Source organism: Phyllobates terribilis, unplaced genomic scaffold (assembly GCF_046119375.1).
Source record: "Phyllobates terribilis strain yellow unplaced genomic scaffold, ASM4611937v1 Scaffold_1__5_contigs__length_1240528914, whole genome shotgun sequence".
NCBI lineage: Eukaryota > Metazoa > Chordata > Amphibia > Anura > Dendrobatidae > Phyllobates > Phyllobates terribilis.
Window position 1 is genome coordinate 380,230,789 of NW_027362761.1, and position 24,996 is coordinate 380,255,784.

Below are 24,996 nucleotides of genomic sequence, written 5' to 3' on the forward strand. Positions count from 1 at the left end.
CTGGTCTGAGGACACGTTCTCCAGGTTTTTCCTTAGTTGTTGCACGTCACTCTGATACTGCTGCCTGACAGGCTCCAGCTCTTGTTCAGGATTGGCCACCTCCTCCTTCATGGCTGTCGGTTCCTGATCCTTCTGTCTCAGTAGATCATCCTGCTTGTAACTAATCTGCAGAACTGCATCCAACTCTTCCTCCTTATCGTCTGCTTCTAAAGGAGGATCCACACTCGGAATAAAGGCACACAACATTGCATTTTCTTTATTTGCCCTTTCAGCAAAGTGTACAGGAGCAACTTTTTTGTGGCCCTTGCGCCGTCGAGGACAAGAGGGGGACTTTCTCACCTCGTCTAGCTCCTCCTGACTGAACTCTTTTTCTTTCGTAGTGTCACCTTTAGCTATGGGGTCTGTGTCACTCCCCATGGTGTTGTGGACCAACAAGTCACCTCCCACTTTGACGTCAACCCCTTCTACTGGAGCTACCCTGTTATCAACGGTCAAATTGTCATTTTTATGCGGTACCAACCCGCAACCAGTAACCAATTTTGGTTTTCTATACTCCTCCATTCCTGTGCCATGTCCTGCTGCTGCTGCAACAGGCACTTTAATCGCTTAATAGCTTCAGTCTCATTTTCTGCTCCCTTCACAGCCATTTTCATCTGCTCCTACACCTCTTCATAAAACTCTATTTTGCAGAAGAGCATTTGCAGCCGGTCATCTAACCACTTGTCCATTCCGTCTGGGGATACTGCTCCATTCATAGCCATCGCGGTACACTGTTCACACTAGACACTTCACACCGCTCTCCCCGGAAAATTTTTGTGGCCCCACCAAGCCACAGCGAACCAGGTTTGAGTGTGACGACAATTTTCATAACCCCGCCAAGTTACAGCCAGATGCTTTAATCTTCGTAACCCCGCCGAGCCACAGCAAGATGCTTGCATTCACAATCGTCGTCCTGTGCTGTTACCCCTAGCAACCAGGCTGCAGTTGCCCGCATTCTCCACCACATGTAAGGTAGCGCTATTCATCACGCTGGGGTACTCGCTTCACCGGGTCAATTAAAGCACACATGCAACGTTTTCCAGTAATATGTAGTCCAGCAGTTTATTACACATCATAAACCGCACACAACATAGTCCATCTCAGTGGCTCGCAGGAATGTTACACATGTATCCTAGAGCCTCTTCAGTGGCAGCTATGCCCGCTTGGCTTCAAATACAGACTTCAGCAAGGTACAGCAACAATGTTCACTTATAGCGCCGATTTACCTTTGCTGGGTCTCAGCTGCTTCTATCAGCTCGGTTCTGCCACAACTGTAGCTTTAAAGCTTCCCAGACGTAGTCTCCCAGCCACGTGCCTTCCAAGGCTACTTGTATCTCAAACACAGGGACCCAGCCTCTGCCTTCCAAGCTAGTGGAGTCCCACACAGGGACCAGGCCTCTTGCCTTCCAAGTCTACTGGTATCTCAAACACAGGGATCCAGCTTCTGCCTTCCAGGCTTCACCAGGCCTCTCTCTCCCTGTTTCAAAACCACCAGGATTTATATATCCTTCTGTGCACACAGGACCTGTGATGATGTCACAGTCATGTGATCAGTCACCTGAGGGGGAGGTAAATGGTCAACCAGAACACACCCCCTAGACATTTTAGCAATGCAGCAAGCCGCTGCATTACAGAAGCTTGTTAAAAGAGTATTTGAAGCAGTTTTTATGTGGATTTTGGAGCAGAATCCACTTAAAAAAAAACCTGTGTGGACATACAGTACTTCAATACCTCTCTCCTTCATTCAGTAGTTTTCAATGTGTTACACAATATGCTACATGGGCAATGAGTGATCTCATATAGCCTTGGTATTTCCAGTAATTAACACATGGAAAGTGCTTTACTTTGAGCTTTGACTGGTATCTAAATTGCCAGAGTAATCTATTTAGATATCTAGTGTGACACAGATTTATTAAGGTGCGTCCAAATGCTGTGCTTTGACTGTTTTCCTGAATGACCAGAACATGAGGCTCATCAAATGTTCCACACAAGTCTATACAGCTTCACAGATACTCTTAATGAAAATCTGTATTAATCATTGCCTTCAGGAAGAAAATATCTAAAACATGCACAAAAACAGAACACAACATGACAAAACAAAGGCAGATTGGCTGTAACCCTTCAGAGGTGCACACAATTAATATTAATACAGTATATTTTACAATCTAATACCCATGGGATACATATCCGTGTAAATTGTTGGGCTGCATTAGCTAATGAATCTTTGATTGTGATTTGCATTTGGCTAAATATGGTTAAAATCACAATGAAATCATACTATGAATTACAATGAGGTTTTAGCATAATATATACATGATTTATGCACATATTTTGACATGGAAATTATGTTGTAGGGTCACAGTGAAGTCACCAAGTTTCAGGCTCTCAGTATCTGAAATTCATACATATGGTTTGAAATTTTAGTATGTTTGTGCCGTTTTCTACAACTAACTGAAAGTTAATGTTTTATTTTTAGATTTATTAGTATTTTAAGGGATCTTCATTAGTGTAGAATAGCAATGTATAATTGCAGAGGCCTGACTCTCATGATTCCCAACTATAAGCAGAACAAAGGCGTTGCGGTGCTCGCTGTGATTGTTCCCGGTCCTTCAGTTCACCCCATTCAAGAGCACAGGGCTGATCTGCAATATCAGGCACAGCCACCTTCATATGTTGCTGTGTCTACATAAACAAATAAGGAAATGTGGCCCCCTTTTTCCTAAATGCGGATGCTGCGGGTTGTACCAACTGATCATTTCTTGATGGCCTATACGAACACTTGGCATGAGATAAATAAATTAGTGTTTTGCCAATTACATTTGGAGATATATTGTTTATTCATGCCAGAAAAGTATATAGGATGCCATACATCCAAAATCAGGAGCGTAACTATAATAGGTGAAGGGGTTGCAATCGCACCTAGACCCTGGAAAGTAGGGGGAGCAACAAAGACCCCTTTGCCCCATTTAAAAAGACGATTACTATTAAAGACCTGTGTTCGTTGGGGGACTCATTGGAGATTTTGCTTTAGGGCCCACAAGTTACGCCTCTGTGCAAAATGATCATTATAATCAGTACTTGGAGAAAATTATGCATAATTCTTTTCTCGCACATGAAGTTTAATAATTATTCTCTTTTCTTAAGGTCTCAGAGGTTGGCATCACCTACCAGTTTTGACAGTTGCCATCGAGGATCCGCAGGAGAAATATGGAGCATATTCTACAAACCTTCCACATCAATCTCAATTTTCCCAAAGAAGATCAAGGGCCCTCATGATGATCGCAACCCATTAGTAGGAGAATAATTTGCACATTGGTCAAGACGTTTCAAATCTGCAGAGCTTCATTAAGAGACTCCTACCATCTCTGTTTTTAGGAATTGGTTTGATAAATATATATTTATATATTTATGACCTTCAGAAATGGACCACGAGGAGATGTCTATGTCCAGACCAGAAGATTTTGGGACCCAAATGATCACATAAATTCTCCAGCTAAAAGAGCAATAGGAAACATACCAAATGTTCCAAGGTCTATTGTAGCTCTTAACTCTCAGCACAGGTCAAAGAAAACATGTGATTGGGGTGAGGATAGACAGAATAACAGCTTAATGCTGTAGGCGTTACATACAATCACGCTTCACCCTGCACAGCAGGGCACTCCATATTTGAAAGGGATATCTGATGTACATTCAGGTCCTCAATATTTTTTAAATATATTTATGAACTTCAGACTTAAAATATGGAGCTCCAAATATTGTCTGGATTACTGACTGCATCATGGACAACCACAGTAATGGTGGATTTTTGTATTGTGTATATTTTTCCATAACTTCTGAACAACATAAATCAAAGCTGTAACCATCACATTATGAGCCAAACAAGAACAGTTTCCCTCATTCTAGAGTTTACATTGTCTCTTGCACAGAATGAATGGATACTTTACATGGGATTGACAATTCAGGAAGCTCCGTTGCCCTACATCATGCATGGGTGTTTTTGTTCTCTGGGTTTTATTTTTCCTTTTGTTCCTTTTTTATTTTCTTTTTAATGCTGCATGAAATGAGTGTCAATGTTTATGGGGCCACTAGCTAACTTATTATCATAATGTGCATATTTGTACCCGCTTTTCAGTTTATAATTTAAATCTGAATTCTATATCACTGTCTGTCCTGGAAATGTTTGTCAGCATAATTCATAAAAGTTGTTCAGATAAAACTTTGGATCTTTTATGTTGTGCATAGCCATTGGTTATCTGATTATATAGTCATTAATGTCTCTTAGGTTTCTTCCAAGAAAGTCTTGACTGTTTTTCTAAAAGTGCCTATTGCCTAACAATACTATCAACCAAGAAATATCCTCAGTCATTGAAATATCATTTCAGATACTACAATGTAATATTTAGAGTCTTCTGAAAAAAATATGAATATTTAAAGCAGGGATGTCAAATTCAAATATACAGAGGGCAAAAATTAAAAACTTGGACAAAGTCCCTGGCCACTGGCTTGATATTTATTAAAGAAATGTCTGCAATTGAGAACGTTTTTCCTTATCATCAAATATAGTGATGAAACTTTTCATATGGAAACAAACTTAAATGGGTTGTCTTAGAATGAAATTAGCACATAATCACAAATGGGCCAAACTGGAATAATATAATGTTATGAAAGAGCAGTAAAAAACATATGACTCAATTTAAATATGTATTAACAAAGGATAAAAAAAATTGAATTAATAAATAATACAGATAATAAAGTATGATGCCAACAAAAGTGCCCCCCAAACACAGTATGATACCCCGTCAGTGAATTCCTCCACAGTACCCTCCACACGCATGGCATGATGACCCTACTGTGCCCCCCAGCAAAGTACGGTGACCCATCACAGTATAGTGCTCCAACTGTAATCCCCAAACAGCCCTCCACACAGTATAATGGGCCCCACATAATCCTCCACGCAGTATAATGGGCCCCACATAATCCTCCATGCAGTATAATGGGCTGCACATAGTCCTCTATGCAGTATAATGGGCCCCACATAGTCCTCCATGCAGTATAAGGGGCCCCACATAGTCTTCTATACAGTATAATGGGTCCCACATAGTCCGCCATGCAGTATAAGGGGCCCCACATAGTCTTCCATACAGTATAATGGGCCCCACATAGTCCTTCATGCAGTATAATGGGCCCCACATAGTACTCCATGCAGTATAATGGGCCCCACAGAGTACTCCATGCAGTATAATGGGTCCCACATAGTACTCCATACAGTATAATGGACCCACATAGTCCTCGTTGCAGAATAATGGGTCCCACATAGGCCTCCATGCAGTATAATGGGCCCCACAGAGTCCCCAGCATCGCAGGCTAAATATAATCAAACTAAGGGCCAGATTTGGCGTGCGGGCCAGAGTTTGACATGTGTGATTTAAAGTGTACCAGTCCTTTACCACAAACCTGTAGAAATGCATGGTCTTGTCACCCTTCTTCCCCACAAGCTGAAAATTTTGGTGCACATATCAGTTTAATATTTCCAGGAACTGTCCTGATTGTCATTCTCTGTTATTTGCTGCCCACTTTTTTGTTTGAGTGGTCAGTTCCTCTTCATCAGCCTTCTGCCAGAACTATAGTTGGAGTACCTTCATTTCCCTCACTTCCCAACATGCATTTTTTCTGTTATTGACCAATGGTTTGCCTCCCTTGAAATGAAAGCCTAGCTCTCACAGAAGTGCAGGAGCAGGGAGAAAAAGACTCTCTCCCAGTTCTCGAAATCCATCCATGTCAGCATCTCTGTTGCCAGAGGCGGATTATACTTAACAGCAGGCTGTGAACAGCAATTAACACATAAAGGAGACACATAGGCCCCTAGTCATCAAAGTTTTTTTACCCCAGAAAACTAACTTAAAACAGTTAGAAAAGTCCCAATATTTTTGCACAATACGAAGTTGCCCAAAAACGTTGCAAATTTTGTTGTTTTCATACCCATACGCATTTTTGCGGAGCTAGGGAGGAGCAAGGATAGGGCGTGGCTATGGCCACCTGCCAAATTCTTCAAAAGTAGCAGCACTTCACTTCACATTACCAATAAAATGGGTCTCTGTGTACCTTGGCCATTCATACAGATCTCCATTTGAGGTAAAAGTTACAACTCTGGATTCAAAGGGAATGTATCACCTATATTATTTTGTAACAATTAAAACCTGATACTGAAACATCCCATTTTATAATCTCTTTTTTCTTATTCTAGATTTTTTTTTTTATTCTATTTGTGTACGTGATTATGATTGCAGAGATTTTGCATGAGCTTATGTTACTATCATTTAGAAATATGCTTCACAGCTACCACATAGATTGAAACAACTTGGATAAAATCTTTTTTTTTCATATGGGATTAAGAACTTACCAGCGAGTACTTACTACATACCTGCTTATTCTGCCCTGCGACAATCTCTTCCTGGTCAGTCAACGATTCTGCTGCTTACTTTGACCTCACATCGATAGTGCAGCTCTTCCTCCTGCTCTGCTCTGTTGAATAGGTGTCACTGCCGATGTCATTCTGATTGAGAGCCAGCTCCCTGAATATAAGCAGCAAGAATTCAGCTGTCAATCAGAATGATGTCGGCAGTGATGCTCCGTCGACAGAGTGGAGCGGAAGAAAAGGAGCTGCTATGTTGACGTGATGTCATAGAAAGCAGGAGAATCGCTGGCAGGAGGGGTCCATGACCACCCTGAGCTGGAAAAGATCACCACAAAGCAGAACAAGCAGGTAGTTATCAACGACCTGCTGATAATGCTTAGCCCCGCAGGGATAAAAAAACATAAGAGTCACAGATAACAATTTTAAGAAGTAGACAAGTTTTCTAGGCATGATATGTGACCTGTGCAGAGATCACTGTGACCATTGCCTACACTAAATGGTGTTATCTATATACAGTGGGTACGGAAAGTATTCAGACCCCTTTAAATTTTTTACTCTTTGTTTCATTGCATCCATTTGGTAAATTCTAAAAAGTTCATTTTTTTTCTCATTAAATTACACTGTGCACCTCATCTTGACTAAAAAAAGAGAAATGTAGAAATTTTTGCAAATTTATTAAAAAAGTAAAACTCAAATATCACATGGTCATAAGTATTCAGACCCTTTTCTCAGACACTCATATTTAAGTCACATGCTGTCCATTTCCTTGTGATCCTCCTTGAGATGGTTCTAGTCCATCATTGGAGTCCAGCTGTGTTTAATTAAACTGATAGGACTTGATTTGGAAACGCACACACCTGTCTATATAAGACCTCACTGCTCACAGTGCATGTCAGACCAAATGAGAATCATGAGCTCAAAGGAACTGTCCAAGGAACTCAGAGACAGAATTGTGACAAGGCACAGATCTGGCCAAGGTTATAAAATAATTTCTGCATTACTCAAGGTTCCTAAGAGCACAGTGGCCTCCATAATCCTTAAATGGAAGAAGTTTGGGACCACCAGAAGTCTTCCTAGACCTGGCCGTCCAGCCAAACTGAGCAATCGTGGGAGAAGAGCCTTGGAGAGAGAGGTAAAGAAGAACCCCAAGATAACTGTGGCTGAGCTCCAGAGATGCAGTAGGGAGATGTGAGAAAGTTCCACAAAGTCAACTCTATCACTGCAGCCCTCCACCAGTCGGGCGTTTATGGCAGAGACAGAAGCCTCTCCTCAGTGCAAGACATATGAAAGCCCACATACAGTTTGCTCAAAAACACATGAAGGACTCCCAGACTATGAGAAATAAGATTCTCTGGTCTGATGAGACAAAGAAGATGATGGTGATAATTCTAAGCAGTATATGTGGAGAAAACCAGGCACTGCTCATCACCTGCCCAATACAATCCCAACATGGTGGTGGCTGCATCATGCTATGGCGGTGTTTCTCAGCTGCAGGGACAGGACGACTGGTTGCAATTAAAGGAAACATGAATGCGGCCAAGTACAGAGATATCCTGGATGTAAACCTCTTCCAGAGTGCTCTGGACCTCAGACTTGGCCGAAGGTTCACCTTCCAACAAGACAATGACCCTAAGCACACAACTAAAATAACAAAGGAGGTGCTTTAGAACAACTCTGTGACCATTCTTGACTGGCCCAGCCAGAGCCCTGAGCTAAACCCAATTGAGCATCTCTGGAGAGACCTGAAAATGCCTGTCCACCAACGTTCACCATCCAACCTGATGGAACTGGAGAGGATCTGCAAGGAAGAATGGCAGAGGATCCCCAAATCCAGGTGTCAAAAACTTGTTGCATCATTCCCAAGAAGACTCATGGCTGTACTAAAAAAAAAAGCTTACCGCGAGTCATAGGCGCCGGCTGATGGGACTACTACCCCCATCATTTGGTGCCTGCTGTCACTGTAAACAAGCAGCGCAAGTGCCGATGACGGGATGAGTAATCTCTCATCAGCCGGCGCTTGCGCAGTCAAAGTGAAAGTAAAAAAAAGTTAAAATTAATAAATAATTATTTAAATATTATTTAAATAAAAATAATAAACACATTATACTCACCTACACCTAATCCCCGATGCCCTTGTCCCCTGTAATAAATAAAAAATAATAAACCACCATAATCCTCACCTGTCCGCCGTAGTCCATATAATAGCGAGTGTCCCACGCAGATCTCACTGACAGCACAGCCACATCCTTAGATGTGACTGTGCTATCCGGCAGCCGGCGATACAATGACAGGAGCGCGATTGCTCTCGCAGTGTATCGCGCTGAGCTGCTTAAGAGAGGTCACACGAGTTCATCAGCTGATGAGCTTGTGTGACCTCACTTATTGCACTACTGCTGTGTGAGAAAATTCCCATGCAGCAGTGCTGCTGTTAGCTCAGCGCTGTACACTGACACAGGAGTGATTACACTCCTGTCAGTGTATAGCCGACTCTCTTGTAGAGTAGTCACATCAGTGACTGCTGATGTGACTGTCCTACAAATGATCGCCGTGGGACACTCGGGATTATGTCATCACGGCAGACAGGTGAGGGATATGGTTGTTCTTTTATGACATAATCCTGTGTGTCCCACGGCAATCATTTGTAGGACAGTCACATCAGCAGTCACTAATGTGACTGCTCTACAAGACAGCCGGATATACACGGACAGGAGTGTAATCACTCCTGTGTCAGTATACAGCGCTGAGCTGCAGTGAGTGAGGTCACGGGAGTTCAATCAGCTGAGAGCTCTGGAGACCTCACTTACGGCAGCACTGCTGTGTGGGAATTTTCTCTTGCAGCAGTAGTTCAGTAAGTGAGGTCACACTTCTCCTTCAGAATTTTTTTGGTAGACAGCAGAATTCATGGTTCATGGTTCAATTTACCACAGCTAGTTTTCCAGGTCCTGAAGCAGCAAAACATCCCCAGACCATTACACTTCCACCACCATATTTTACTGTTGGTATGATGTTCCTTTTCTGAAATGCTGTGTTACTTCTATGCAAGGTGTAATGGGACATACATCTTCCAAAAAGTTAAACTTTTGTCTCATCAGGCCACAGAGTATTCTCCCAAAAGTCTTGGCGATCATCAAGATGTTTTCTGCCAAAACTGAGACGAGCCTTTATGTCCTTTTTGCTCAGCAGTGGTTTTCGTCTTGGAACTCTGCCATGCATGCCATTTTTGCCCTGTCTCTTTCTTATAGTGGAGTCATGAACACTGACCTTAACTCAGGCAAGTGACACCTGCAGTTCTTTTGGATGTTGTTGTGGGGTCTTTTGTGACCTCTTGGATAAGTCGTCGCTGCACTCTTGAGCTAATTTTGGTCGGCCGGCCACTCCTAGGAAGGTTCACCACTGTTCCATGTTTTCACCATTTGTGGATAATGGCTCTCACTGTGGTTCGCTGGAGTCCCACATCTTTCAAAATGGTTTTATAACCTTTTCCCAGTCTGATAGATCTTACTTTGTTTCTCATTTGTTCCTGAATTTCTTTGGATTACAGCATGATGTCTAGCTTTTCAGGATCTTTTGGTCTACTTTACTTTGTCAGGCAGATCCTATTTAAGTGATTTCTTGATTGAGAACAGATGTGGCAGTAATCAGGCCTGTGTGTGGCTAGGGAAATTTAAATCCGCTTCCCAAAGATGTGATAAACCACAGTTAATTTATGTTTTAATAATAAAGACCTTCATTTAAAAACTGCATTTTGTGTTTACTTGTGTTATCTTTGTCTAATATTTACATTTGATTTGTGATCTGAAACATTTAAGTGTGACAAACATGCAAAAGAATAAGAAATCAGGAAGGGGGCAAACATTTTTTCACACCATTGTAGGTGTTATGTTTCACTGTCATGCTGCCTGGAATGATTATGACTTCTAAAAAGTAAGTTCTACAGAACATGATAAATCAGCCTACTATTGAGTTTAGTGTTTAAATTGAAAATTGCAAGTTTTTACATTTTTTTTATTGTAAAAAAAATTGCTTTATATCAAATCTTTAAAACAATCGTTAATTTCCTTATGACTAGAGATGAGCGAACCTTGCAAGGTTCAGTTCGGTTTGGCGAACTTCCCAATGTTCGCTGAACAGTTCGTCGAACCCCATTGAATTCAATGGAAGACAAACATGTAGACAACACCTTCAGGGGGCCCAAAAGCTGCTAAAACAGCTCAAATTAGGGCAAGACACCAGGAAAAGTGGCATTAATTGACCCACAGTACAAATAGTATAATTGCACAGCATGGATGCATGAGACAGGGCCTGGGACTACTTTAAACATTGATTAGTAACAGGTGGATGAATTACAGTTGCAGGCCTGGTGCTCTGAGAACCCTGCCAAATTCAAGCCACACACATGAAGGAGACCCAGCTTGGAGTCCAAATATTTCCAAAAATTAGGGGCAGGCTTCAGGAAAAGTGTCATCAATTGACCCACAGTACAAATTTTATAATGGCACAGCAGCAGTCAGCCATGGGCCATGCATGAAGTACCAGGGTCTGGGCCAGCAATTACAGCTTTGAATTTAAGTTCAAATTAAGAGGTGGGTGAGGGACCGGAGTAGGCCTGCTGTGCTGGGAGCCCTGATACCTCATGCAACAGCTCAAACTGCTTTTCTGCTCAGCAAAATATTTAGATTTGAGAGTCCTCAGTGATTGATACCTTTTAATGGCTAACTGAAAAGATGGTAACAAGTTGCAAGCTTTTGAGACTACTCAGGCCTCTTCATCAGGCATAATATAACACAAAATCTGAAAAGTCACATATTTATACACAATAGGACACAGAAATAATGTAATAGATGGAAAGACAGAGCTATTACTATGGGAGAGAGATAAACAGTTCTGGCTGTAAATATTGGAGCAGTTCATAGATAATTAGTGTGAAAGTTTTATTGTCCTGTGACCGAGGTCTGGTCCAGGGTTGTGATGACCCCACAGTTCTGAGGACCACATTCCTTAGTTGATGTAGAATGACATAAATCCATGTGACACATTCATTTCTGCTCTGAAAGTGTCAAAGGTCACCATGAGTTTATATTCCCAAACTTTTCTGTCTCTCTGAGATTTGAAATTACCTTTTAATACCAATAATTTCATATCCGTGATGCTGTGATCAGGGAAACAAAAATGCTTGGCCACAGGTAGATCTATTATTTTTTCTTTTACTGTGTGGCGATGAGAATTCATCCTTCTCTTAAGTTTTTGCCCTGTTTCCCCTACATACAGACCCCAGCGGGACATTTGGTACATATAATTAAGTACACTACATTAGATGTGATACAGCTCAAAGTACATGGGATCTTGTAGTCCTGATGTGAATTTGGGATCTTTATCTTGTCTGTGGTCATTATAAATGGACAGTTTTTACATTTTTTTCTGGTTGCAGGGAAAGGTACCCATAGCTGGTGGAGATGACAGGGAGCTTCTGACAATGATGCTTCTTAAATGTGGGGGCTGCGTGAAACACAGAAATGGGGGGTCTGGAAATATGGATTGTAGTCGGGCATCTTTTTGTAGTAAGGGTTGTAGTTTCCATGCAGCTCTCCTTAGCACCTCCAGATTTGGATTGTAGGTGACTACTAGAGGCACCTGGTTGCTTTCTTGTTTAGATTTGTAATGTAGGAGATGATTCCTTGATATTCTGTTGGCTCTTGTAATCTGGTTCTTAACTGTTCTTGGATGGTAGCTCTGATTCAAAAAAGTCTTTCTGAGGGCACCAAGGTGTTTCTATCCGTAGGATTGGAACATATCCGAATGTATCTGATCACTCAGGTGGCACAAATATCAGCTTCATAGATTACTATTGTTAGAACAATTTCAGGATAGTTACACAGGCAGTTGACTGAAAGTAAGTGCAGGCCTGCCGGTGTGGAAGCCCTACTGCTACAGGCAATACAGATGAAGGAGACCCAACTTGGAGTCCAAACAATTCCAAAAATTAGGGGCAGACACCACTAAAGTGGCAGCAATTTCCCCAGACTAAAAATAGTATAATAGGACTCTGACACCCTTCCACTACAGGCAACCCACCAGATGGAGACCCAACCTGGAGTCTCCACATTTCAATAAACTGTTAGTAACATCAGCAACAGTAGCAACAACAGGCACAGAAGCCACGACAAAGGTGTCACAGACTGCAATAACGCAAGACCTATGCAGCATACTAAAAACTACACCATGCCCTAGTCTGCGCAGTCTGCGACTGGGGTGCAAAAGTTATTGAAGATCCATGACTTGTTCATCTTGATGAAAGTTAGGCTGTCTACACATTCAGAGGACAGCCAGATGTTCTTATTTATCAAGACATCACCAGCAGCGCTGAAGACCCGTTCTGAGACAACACTGGCTGCCCGGCCATGACAAAACCTCCAAGGCATGGCAGGCAAGCTCAGGCCACTCTTCCATTTTTGAAGACCAAAATGCAAAAGAGTCCAAAGCCCACCTGATGTCATTGATATTGAACTCGAGATACTCTTGCACCATCCTCTCAGTCGTTCACCATATGTCAGACTTGTACTCTGAAACTACTCACAGAAATTGCTTCTGCCACTTACACTGCTGCTGCTAATGTTTTTGCGTTGACGACTCCACATTCCTGGAGCTGGAGTTCTAGAACTGAGACTCACACTGTGTGCCTCAGTGCTGTCTTGGGGAAAACCACTCTTTAGATTGTGTACAAGCGTGTTTCGATACTCTAGCATGCGCGCGTCCCTTTCCAGGGGGGAGAACATCAGGCAAAATTTACTCTTGTACCGTGGATCGAACAGAGTGGCAACCCAGTAGTCAGCACTATTTCTAATCCTAACAATACGGGCATCATGTTGCAGATAGTGCAGCAAGAAGGCGCTCATGTGTCGGGTGCTTCCATGAGGTCCAAATCCATGGTGTGTTGGTGGTGGGGTAAAACTGAAGCTTGCTTCCTCCGTCCCATACCGTCAACCATGGACACAGAGAGGGGATCATTATCCTCTTAATCTCCTAAATGTTGTGCGCCCATCCTTCCTCCTCATCCTCCTCCATTGGTTTCTCGACTCCTGCACCTTCAATAACAGTTTGCCTGGTACTATGAGCCCCCCTCACTGTAATTCACCCTCCCATGGCACCTGCCTGTGCAACAACAGTCCGGAACTAAGAGATGGTGTTATCCCTTCCGCATCCTCCTCTGCTTCCTCCTCTTCCTCTGGGACCACCACCTCCTCCCGCAGACTATTCAAAGTGTGCTCCAGCATGTAGATGACTGGAATAGTGATGCTGATGATGGCATCGTCAGCACCAACCATCTTAGTAACCATTTCAAAACTGTGCAGAAGCGTGCAGAGGTTCTTAATCTGTGCCCACTCCACAAGTGTGATTTGCACCACGTCCATACTGTGTTTGCCCAGGCTATACAAAATGATATACTGCACCAGGGTTCGTCGCTGCTGCCACAGTCGCTGCAACATGTGCAGAGTGGAATTTCACCATGTTGGCACATCGCATATCAACCGGTTAACCGGTAGGTCGAAAGACCTCTGTAGTGATGCAAATCGATTACCCCCGGGGTGCAAACAGTGGAATTGAGCACACAGAGACCTTGCTTTCTGCCGCAGAGCATCCAAGCCAGGATAGTGGCGGAGAAATTGCTGTACCACCGGGCTAAGGACGTGAGCCATGGAAGGCACGTGTGTGAGGTTACCTTGGCGTAAGGCCGCCACCATTTTCAGTGGAGACAGCCATTGCTCAAACTCGGCCTGGATAGCTGTCCACAACTCTTGAGCTGTGTGACTGCAATCTCCAAGGCATATTAATTTAAACATTGCCTGACTGCGGTGAGCCCTGGCTGTGCAGTATGGAAGTGGGGGGATTCTCTCTGCACTGTTGGAACGCATGTATCATTAAGGGAGAGGTTGAGGGCACAGGTGGAGGCACTAGAGCAGGCAGAAGGAGTGGAGGAAGTCTTAGATACAGAGGTTTGTCCCACAAGCCTTGGGATATCCAAGGCTCGTGGACTAGCCCCTTCCCCGCCTGCCCCCACAGCCACTAGAGTCACCCAGTGCCCAGTCAGTGAGATATAATGCCCCTGGCCATGCTTGCTTGTCCAGGTGACAGTGGTGAAATGCACCCTGTCAGACATAGACTATTTCAAGGAAAGGGTGATGTTGTCTGCGACATGCTGGTGTAGCGCAGGCAGAGCTTTCTCAGAGAAGCAATAGCGACTGGGTAACTGGTAAATTAGGACTGCGACGGCCATCAGCTTTTGGAAACCGTCTGTATCCGCCAGGTGGAAAGGTTGCATTTCCAGGGCCAAGAGATTAGAGATGGTGAAGTTTAAGCTCTTAGCTTTGGCATGTGAAGAAGGAAACAATCTTTTACGTGACTACAACTGCGGGACCTAGGGCTGGCTTCTGTGCTGAGAGAGGGTGGAGTATGGTGAACACGACAAACTGTTGGACTGTGAGTGAGGTGCAGGTGGAGATGTTATGGTGGATTGAGAAAGATGTGGTGTTCTCAGTGTCTGAGATCGGTCAGAATCAGCAGACATGTCCACTTCCATAATAGCTGACGGGTTCTCACTCACCCCGACTGTAGCGGGTAAAAAAGTGGAGGTTCTGCCGCAGGAGACCTGCGTGAGAACACTTGCCACAGTGATAGAGGAGGAAGAAGCAACAGATGCGGTTGATGGGGCAGCCGGTGGTTAGCAAGGCCCGATAGTCCGCATTTTAGTGCAGTGAGATTCCCAGAATAATACATGTTGATCGTGCATGTGCCAGTTCATGCATGTAGTAGTCAAATTATTGGAATTTTTGCCTTTACTGAGTCTTTTTTACAAAATTAGCAGATAACGTGAGTTGGGTCATCTTTTGCGGCATCAAAAAAGGCCCAAGCTAGGCATCGCTTGCCGCACCTGAGTACTGCAGACCCGCAACCGCTTCGGGCCACAGCCACAGTTGTGGCTGAGGATGCAGTGCTTTTCATGGCTTCATCACTCCGTGTCTGTGCGTGATGCCGTACTGTAACCTCTTCGTCTTCCTCCTCCTCCATCTCCTCTGCTGAGCTACTCAGCTGTGTGCTTCTGGGTTCACACCAAGTGGGATCTAGAACCTCATCGTCATGCTCTCTGTTCTCCAACTCCTTGCCTTGAGAGTCACCCTCCTCCTCTTCCTGCCCTGTCAGCACAGCGCAGTCTGCGTGCGCCTCAGGGATCTGAGTCTCATCAGGATCACCTGCACCCCCGGGGATTAACGTCTTGTGACGAGGGTCTGGATTCTGCTCGGACCCTACTTTCTCCGGCCCCGGATCCAACTGAAAAAAATTTTGGGCATCGGTGCAGATACCTTTCTCCTCTTGAGTCTGTGAATCTTTGGAGCAGAACTCTGATGCAAATGGAATAGAATGTGTGAACAGCTCTGCAGACTCACCCATCTGTGGTTTCCCACAGTCAGTTGGGCAGTTGGAGAGTTGTGACACGGGGAGAAACAAGGGTAATTGGGGTGCCACTTCTGAGGACTGTACTGTGTGTGATGTTAAGGTGGAGGAAGGGAAGGAGAGGCCATTTGATGCAGAACTTGCCATCCACTGGAGCACATGCTCTTTCTGGTCCTCATCTACAAGGCATACCGCTATGCGCCTGCCAAAGAAAGGGAGTCAAGTAGCCCATCCAGTAACAGAAGCTGTCAGTTGTCTTTGGATAGGACGAGCCGGTGTTTGTTCAGTAGAGCTTTCAGTAACATTACCACCTACCCCATGTAAACCTCAAACACCAAGCCTATTTCCCCTTTCACCACAACCTCACTTTTTCCCACTCCTGTTGGATGTACCCTTCCCCTCTTTTAACTAGCTGTTTTACAACCATAGGCCCAGACCTGTAAGTCACCTGTCACTAAATTAAAGTATCAGTAAAGTATAATCAGTATCTATTTGCTGAGATAGTGTGGCTGGACCACAGAATTAGCACAAAAGATTTATATGCTGAAATGTGGACTGCTGGCTGGACCACACAATTAGCACAAAGGATTTAGATGCTGAAATGTGGACTGCTGGCTGGACCACACAATTAGCACAAAGGATTTAGATGCTGAAATGTGGGCTGATGTCTGGACCACACAATTAGCACAAAGGATTTAGATGCTGAAATGTGGACTGGTGTTTGGACCACACAATTAGCACAAAGGATTTAGATTACGAAATATGGACTGGCGGCGGGACCACACAATTAACACAAAGGATTGATAAGCTGGAAGGTCGATTTGACACAGGATCCTATCTATCTTAACTAGCTGACAATAAACTGCCTAGCTAACTATCTGACTACTACACTGTTACACTGACAAAATGGCGCCAAAGCCACATGTCAGCTTTTTATATAGAGAGGGATATATGACTTCAACAGTCAATGACACAAGCCCTTGTATCTGGACGCTGTGGATGGTTTCTATGCCCTGATTGGCTGCCAGAATCTCCACACATAAAGTTAATAAAAAAAAAAGAATAACAGTCCACCGCTCCTCTAACCTCTCCCCATCCCCTCCCCTCATCAAACACGTCCCCCCGATCATCATACAGCACCACTATCCTAGCCAAAGTCCTAACAAAAGTGGAAACTCGATCATTTACCGAACTTTGGCCGAATTTTGCCAATTTTGAGGAAAATGCACGGGAATCCGAACATGAATCCGAATGTGCAATGTTCGTGCCGACTTTGAGATTAACGAGTGTTTTCCGAACAAGTTCGCTCATCTCTACTTATGACTAGTGATGAGCGAGCATGCTCGCTACTGCTCGGTGCTCACCCAAGCATCTCACTGCTCGAGATGCTCGGTGCTTGCCGAGTATTTCCGAGGTTGCTTGGTGGGAGCTCGGGTTCCCTCCCTGCATCTTTGGCGCTCTTTACAGAGCCAATGAACATGCAGGGATTGTCTGCCACTCACTGCAATGCCGCAGCCATGTTGGTTGTGGTATTACAGTGATTGGCTGGCCGCACAGCGTCATTAGCTCTATATCAGACCTGGCGCCGCCATGCTCATCACAGTCACTCCGGAATCAGACAGTGTAGGGAGAGGTGCTGCTGAGCTTGTTTCTAGTTAGTGTAGGTGTACCAAACTATATTAGAGACACATATCCATCTCAACAAACAGTCCTTCTGAGGACTAATCCATCTGCAGAGATATCAGGCAGGCAGTGTATATAGACAGGCAGGCAGGGTATATAGCAGACTGCAGTGCATATAGCACAAGAGGCTCCATTCCAGTTTTGTCTGCTGATGCTGCTGTTAGATATTTCTAGAGATAGGCCCAGGTCTCAGGGGACAGGAATAATTTTTTTTTGGATCTTAATCCTCATTATTTCTTTAAAAAGCAATCCAGAGAACACTGTTTTTCTGCACCATTTGCTTGTTGGCACTGCACAATACAGCCAGGTCCTTTCCATATTACAGCGCTAAAAATCCGGCTATTTAAAACTGTGGTTTGTCCGTCACACGAATCACATATAATTGCGCTGAAAATACTGCAATTTCTGGCCTCCATTAAAAATTTGTTTCAGTGTGTCAGTGAAGCTATTGACACCAGTTTGCTGTTCAAAATAGTTAACCACAGGCCAGGTATTTAAAACTGTGTTTTCTCCATCACACGGATCACGTATACGTTTTCAGAAAATACTGCTATTTCTGGCCTCCATTAAAAATTTGTTTCAGTGTGTCAGTGAAAATATTGACACCAGTTTGCTGTTCAAAATAGTTACCTACAGGCCAGATATTTAAAACTGTGTTTTCTCTATCACACGGATCACGTATACATTTTCAGAAAATACTGCCATTTCTGGCCTCCATTATAAATTTGTTTCAGTGTGTCAGTGAAGCTATTGACACCAGTTTGCTGTTCACAATAGTTACCTATAGGCCAGGTATTTAAAACTGTGTTTTCTCCGTCACACGGATCACATATAATTTTGCTCAAAATTCAGCCATTTGTAGTGAGCGTGGAAGATATTGTCCTCCATTTAAAATGGGCAAGGCACGTTGCAAGGGACAGCTCTGAAAGAGCAGGCAGACCTGTGGCGCACACCGCTGAACCTACAGCCAGGCATGGTCGTGTGTGACAATGGCCGGAACCTGGTGGCGGCTCTGAGGCAAGGCGAGCTCACACACATACCATGCCTGGCCCATCTGCTTAACCTCGTGGTTCAGCGATTTCTCAAATCCTACCCAGAGCTGCGGATCTGCTTGTAAAAGTACGCCGCCTGTGTGCCCATTTTAGAAAGTCACCTACAGCTTCCGCCGCCCATGCCGTGTTTCAGCACCGTTTGCAGCTTCCAGCTCACAGACTGGTGTGTGATGTCCCCACGCGTTGGAACTCTACACTGCAGATGTTGGGAAGGATTTGTGAACAGAAGTGGGCAGTTGTTGAGTACCAGAATCAACAAGGCCGTCGGTATTCAGTTCAGATTCCACACATAAGACCTCAGGAGTGGACATGGATGTCAGACATATGTACCATCCCCCAAAACTTTGAGGACTCCACCAAGATGGTAAGTGGCGATGACGCCATAATTAGCGTCACCGTCCTGCTTCTCTGTCTTCTGAAACGCTCTCTGCTCACAATCAAAGAGGATGCATTGCAGGCGAAGCACGATGAGATGGAGCAAGGAACCATACAGGATGATTACACACAGCCCAGCCTCATCTTATCCCTACGTGGATTGGGTGACAATGAGGAAGAGGAGGAGGAGGAGAAAGAACAGGAGCTAGTTTCATGCGCTATAGACGGTACTACCTGCAGAACTGTCATACCGTCTGTTCAGCATGGATGGCCTGAGGACAGAGAGGAGGAGGAGAGCATGGTCACTCATCCTCTTGGTGAGGACACGGATGTCTTGCCTGTTAGCAGTCTGGCACGCATGGCTGAGTTTATGTTATGCTGCCTTTCCCATGACCACCGCGTTCTCAAAATTTTGGGTGACAGTCATTACTGGTTGGTAACACTTCTAGACCCACGCTACAAGGAGAACTTTATATCTCTTATTCCTGAGGCGGACAGGTCTACAAAAATGGGGCAGCACAAGAAGGCCCTTGTTGCGGAACTATTAAAAAAATTCCCATCTGAAAACGCTGGCGGCAGAAGTCATAGTTTGTTGGACAACCAAGGACTACAGGTGAGAGAGACACAACTCCAATCCAGCAGAGGCAGGGCAACACTATCAAAGTTCTGGGAGAATTTTCTCAGCCCCTCCCATCGCACAGGCCCTGAGAAGTGCACTCTGTGATTCCTCTGTGCCTTATAATTATTGGGTATCCAAGCTGGATACGTGAAATGAACGGGCTCTCTAAGCCTTGGAGGTCCTGGCCTGCCCTGCCGCTAGCGTTTTATCAGAGCGGGTTTTTAGTGCCGCTGGTGGAGTTATAACTGATAAGCGCATCCGCCTGTCAACTGAAAATGCTAACAGGCTGACTCTTATAAAAATGAACAAGGGCTGGATTGGGCCAAACTTCTCAACACCACCGAATGATAGTGTGACACCCCAGGGGTCTGGTTGCCACAGTAATAGAGATATTATGTCTGAGAGCAAGTGGGAGGTTTCTCTGGTCATGATCCCTAAACATGCAACACGGTCCGCCCAGACCTGGGAGGGGAGGAATCTGCCCTTTTAAACTGGGTCTGGGGCGGGATTAGTTCAGTTCAGTTCCAGACACAGGGAAAGCAAGAACAGGAGCTCTGTAGGAGCAGTGGCAGAAGTCCAGGGGCTGGAGCTGAGCAGAGTTCGCCCTGGACGAAGATACCAAAGCCGGACACAGGAGTCCGAGGCTGTGGGGACTGATATACACTCAGCAGCAGAAACCAGCCGGCAGGGGATTCCAGGTCCTCTGGCCATAGAAGCCCGGAGGCTCAGTCACAGAGAAGGGACCAGCGCCGCCATCCAGGAGCGGAGGCTAACAGAAGGCCCCAAGTCACCAGCCATACGGGTGAGCACCACACGGTATACTCAGGGACGTGGGCTACTTGCAACCGCTGACAGCAAGGTAGCCAGGAAGAGTGCAGATAAACGGGGAGGCCTACAACTCCACCTGGCCAGGGGAACTCCTGCTTGCTCGCAGACTGACCAGGCCCCTTATACTAGCCAGTACTCCCGGGAGGGTCTGCCTTGTACCATCAGTAAAGACCCTGGACTGCACCTCACGTCTCTGTGATTCCTTGCCGCTCCAGTACCATTAGCACTGGGACACTCACACCATCACTCCCATCATCTCTCACATTAGCTGCCCTGAGGCAATACTCCTCCCGTGGGGAGTTATCCCATACTCAGCTGGGCAACCAACATCAGCCTCAGCGGTCGGCAGCGCAGCGGCGGTCCCCACTGACCGCAATCCACGGGTGGCGTAGTCGGACACTTATTACAACATTTAGACTGCCACTGGTTGGACCACCCTGGGCACGGACCGGGTCACCGCCACACGGAGACTACAACCCCCAGCATCCTACAACAGGCCCGGTTCCGGGTTCCCCTGCACAGCACAGGCCCAGGGGGCGCGTCAACTTTGGCGTAGTCGGCAGGATTTCGTGCCTGCAACCACCGGGTACTGCGTGCCTGAAAAAGAGACTTTTATACTTACCTGTGGTGAAGTTTCCCGCCGTCCGGAGTCGTTTCCCGCCATCCGGAGTCGATTCCCGCCATCAGACGCCATCTTGGACCGTTTCCCGCCGTCTTCTGCCTTCTTCCCGCCATCCGCAGCTGCTTCCCGCCATCGGACGCCATCTTCGGGACGCCGCACAGGAAGAAGAGGGGCGTGGACGCCAAAAGCGCGCGAGATCCGAAGCTCCGCCCCACGCTGACGCTGCGCAAGATCCTGGAAGGGAGGAAGAGCGACGCTGACGTCATCGGAGCGCGACGCCAGGTCCTCAACCCCGACGATCGACTGCGGAGCCGCGGCCTACGGAAGAAGAGCATCGCAAGGTAGGCCACGGTCCACTAGGGGGGAGGAGGATGCCGGATACCGAGGGGAGCTCCACTGCCACAGCCACCGCCAGCGCAACCGCTGCTGCGGTCATGCCCTTCACCATGCCCTATATCCCGGGGGCAGCCTGGCTACCCCAGTACTCAGGGGAGTCACATACCCTAAATGACTTTAGAGAAAGACTGGATAGCCTCTTCCAGGTGTACCCCCTCACAGAAGAGCAAAAAGTGAGCATCCTGGTGGCCCAATTAATCGGGGCAGCCCAAAGGGAGGTAAAGTCCTGGCCACCTGGGAGGAAGAGGACTGTCAGAGAGATACTAGCCCGGCTGAAAGACACGTTTGACACCCGCACCTCAGCCGAAATAAAACTAAGATTTTATGGGTGCAAACAACGGGCTCATGAAAGTATAAGAGACTATGCTTTAAACTTACAAGAGGCCCTGAGAGCCATTAAGCAGGCAGACCCTGACAGCGTGGGAAATGAAGATAAGCTGTTGACTGAACAATTTATTGAGGGTCTACTGTGCAATGCCCACCGGACCCAGTTGCGGGCAATGGCCTTACAGGACCCTGACCTGGACTTTGCACAGTTCAAGGACAGAGCCATCCGGGTGCTCCGAGAACCGGCACCAGGTGGCGCTGTGACCCACAGGCGCCCTGCTATCACTTACCACCAGGGGACGGCGCCCTTGTCTGCAGAGCCTGTGGGAGCTGATGCGCAGGCTTTAAACAGTGACCCGGCTACAGACCTGCACCATCAGGTCCAAGAGCTGACTAAGAGCGTTGCCGCGCTATCCAGAACTGTGCAGTCTTTACAGGTCTCTTCTCCAGGAAAGATCCAGCTGGCATCCGGACCGGAGGACGTCCCGTGCCGCCGACTGAGGAGGACCCCACCGGCCAGAGGAAGACCCAGCGACAGATACAACGAGGATGGACGACCCATCTGTCGCCGCTGCAATCAACCCGGACATGTGGCAAGAAACTGTCATTTAAACGGGCACAACCTGGGGTAGAGGGCCAACCCCCAGGCATAAGATGATCAGGCCCATCGAACTGGCGTGATAAATACGTAGGGGGACGTCCAATCTTGCCTGTGGTACTGGATGGCATTCCTATGAGTGCCCTACTAGACACTGGGTCACAGGTGACCACCATCCCGTACGTGCTCTTTAAGCAGTACTGGAATGACTCGGACATAACCCGCTACCCAGATGACGACCTGAGTATCATCGCCAGCAATGGTCAGCCCGTGCCGCAGGTGGGATTCAAGGAGGTGACCATTAAGATCGGTAAAGTCGAACTGGCGGCACAGGGACTGATTATAGTGGACATAGACCGTCATGAGAGTCACCCTAGAATAACCTTGGGAACTAATGTGATTGAAAATTGTCTTGCAGAGGTGATTCTCATTTTACAGCAGGTTGCCAAGAACGCCAGATCCGGGCACTGATGAAGCGGCAACAGGTGGAACTATCTGGTGGTGAGATAGGTAGCGTGAGAATGTGTGACCAGTTCCCTATTGCCATGCCCCCAAAAAGTGAGATGATGATTTGGTGTCGGGCAGCTATTGGTCTAAGAGGTAGAGACTACCAAGCAATGGTAGAACCCGTCTACTCAGACAGTAGGCCCACCATTTTGACAGCACGGGGGGTGGTCGATGTACGCCATGGGAGGGTGCCCGTTCGCATCATAAATATCGGGGAGAGAGAAGTACACCTGCCCCGGTATGCCACGCTAGCCAAATTGTTCACCATAAACCAGAATTCTGTACAGGCCGTGGAACCCTTGCCTCCATCTCAACCAGAGGAAGGTAACGGCTCTAAGAAACCAATGGAGGACTGGTGTCAGCAACTACATTTGGGTACTGACTCCACTCCCTCACACCAGAAACAGGGAGTCTATCGGGTGGTTCAAGAGTACGAGAGAGTGTTTAGTAAACACCCGTTAGACTTCGGGCGAGTAAAGGGGGTAGAACACCACATCCCCACGGGAGACCATCCTCCCATAAAGGAGAGATACCGACCCGTACCCCCTGCACACTACCAACACGCCAAGGGGATGCTTAGAGACATGAAGGAGGCTGGGGTAATCAGGGACAGCTGTAGCCCCTGGGCAGCTCCACTAGTCTTAGTGAAAAAGAAAGACAACACTATGAGAATGTATGTAGACTACAGGAAGGTCAACCGTATCACACACAAAGATGCGTACCCGTTACCAAGGATAGAAGAGTCCTTAGCTGCTTTAAAATCTGCTAACTTCTTCTCTACTTTGGATCTCACTAGCGGGTACTGGCAGGTTCCTGTAGCAGAGGCGGACCGGGAGAAGACCGCATTCACTACCCCGATGGGTCTCAGTGAATTTAACTGTATGCCGTTCGGGCTCTGCAACGCACCAGGAACCTTCCAACGGTTGATGGAATGCTGTCTGGGACACCGGAACTTCGAGACGGTCCTGTTATACCTGGACGATGTCATCGTCTATTCCAAGACCTACGAGGACCACCTGAAACACCTGGCAGAAGTGTTTGAAGCTCTGGCAAACTACGGCTTAAAGGTGAAACCCTCCAAGTGTCACCTCCTGAAACCAAAGGTGCAGTACCTGGGACACGTGGTGAGTGCTGACGGAGTGGCTCCCGACCCTGATAAGATCACCGTAATTAAGGACTGGCCAAGACCCTCCAGCATAAAGGAAGTGCGGCAGTTCCTCGGGTTGGTAGGATACTACCGAAGATTCATTCCCGGTTTCACCAAAATGGCAGCCCCTATGCAGGACCTCCTGATAGGTCAATCTCGGAAAGCCAAGAACCAGAAGCCGCCCTTCAGGTGGGAAAGGCTGGAAGAGGAGTCCTTCTGCCAGCTGAAGATGGCCCTCACGGGGGATGAAATCCTGGCATATCCAGACTACAGCCAGCCCTTTATCCTCCACACGGACGCAAGCAACATCGGGCTAGGAGCCGTACTGTCCCAGATCCAGCAGGGGAAAGAACGGGTAATCGCTTACGCCAGCCGAAAGCTACGGCCCACGGAGAGGAACCCTGAGAATTATAGATCATTCAAGCTGGAGTTCCTGGCAGTAGTGTGGGCAGTGACCGAACGTTTCAAGCATTACCTTGCCTCCTCCAAATTCACCGTGTACACGGATAACAACCCGTTGACACACCTGGACACTGCAAGGCTCGGTGCCCTGGAACAGAGATGGATGGCTCGCCTGTCCAACTTTGAATTCACCATCAAATACCAGGCGGGACGCACAAATGCCAACGCCGATGCCCTGTCTAGAATGCCGAACTTACCGGACGTAGGGGAAGATCCAGAAGATCTGGAAGAAGTCGAGCTCCCTGCATTCCACCGTCATGGGATTACCCTGTATTCCCACCGTGTGAAGGATAGGCGCTCTGTGACGTTCAATCCCTTGCCCCACTACAACTGGGCAGAAACGCAAGACAGTGATCCCGCAGTCCGTCTGGAGAAGGAAATGCTGACCCAAGCCGATGCCAGTCTTGACCCAGACGCTCCGGAGGAGACCAAGCAACTGTGGAAGGAGAAAAGTAAGCTGTTCCTCTACAGGGAGAAGC

General features: G+C 46.4%; 1 protein-coding gene across 1 annotated transcript in view; it reads left to right on the forward strand.

Moving 5' to 3' along the window:
- The window catches only part of KREMEN1 (kringle containing transmembrane protein 1), a 243,886-nt gene extending 238,715 nt beyond the window's left edge, over positions 1-5,171 (forward strand). Inside the window, exon 9 of the mRNA XM_073676402.1 lies at positions 3,184-5,171. Within this exon, the coding sequence (XP_073532503.1) occupies positions 3,184-3,343 (160 nt within the window). The 3' untranslated portion in view covers positions 3,344-5,171. The remainder of the gene's footprint in view (positions 1-3,183) is intronic.
- Positions 5,172-24,996: the final 19,825 nt, after the last annotated feature.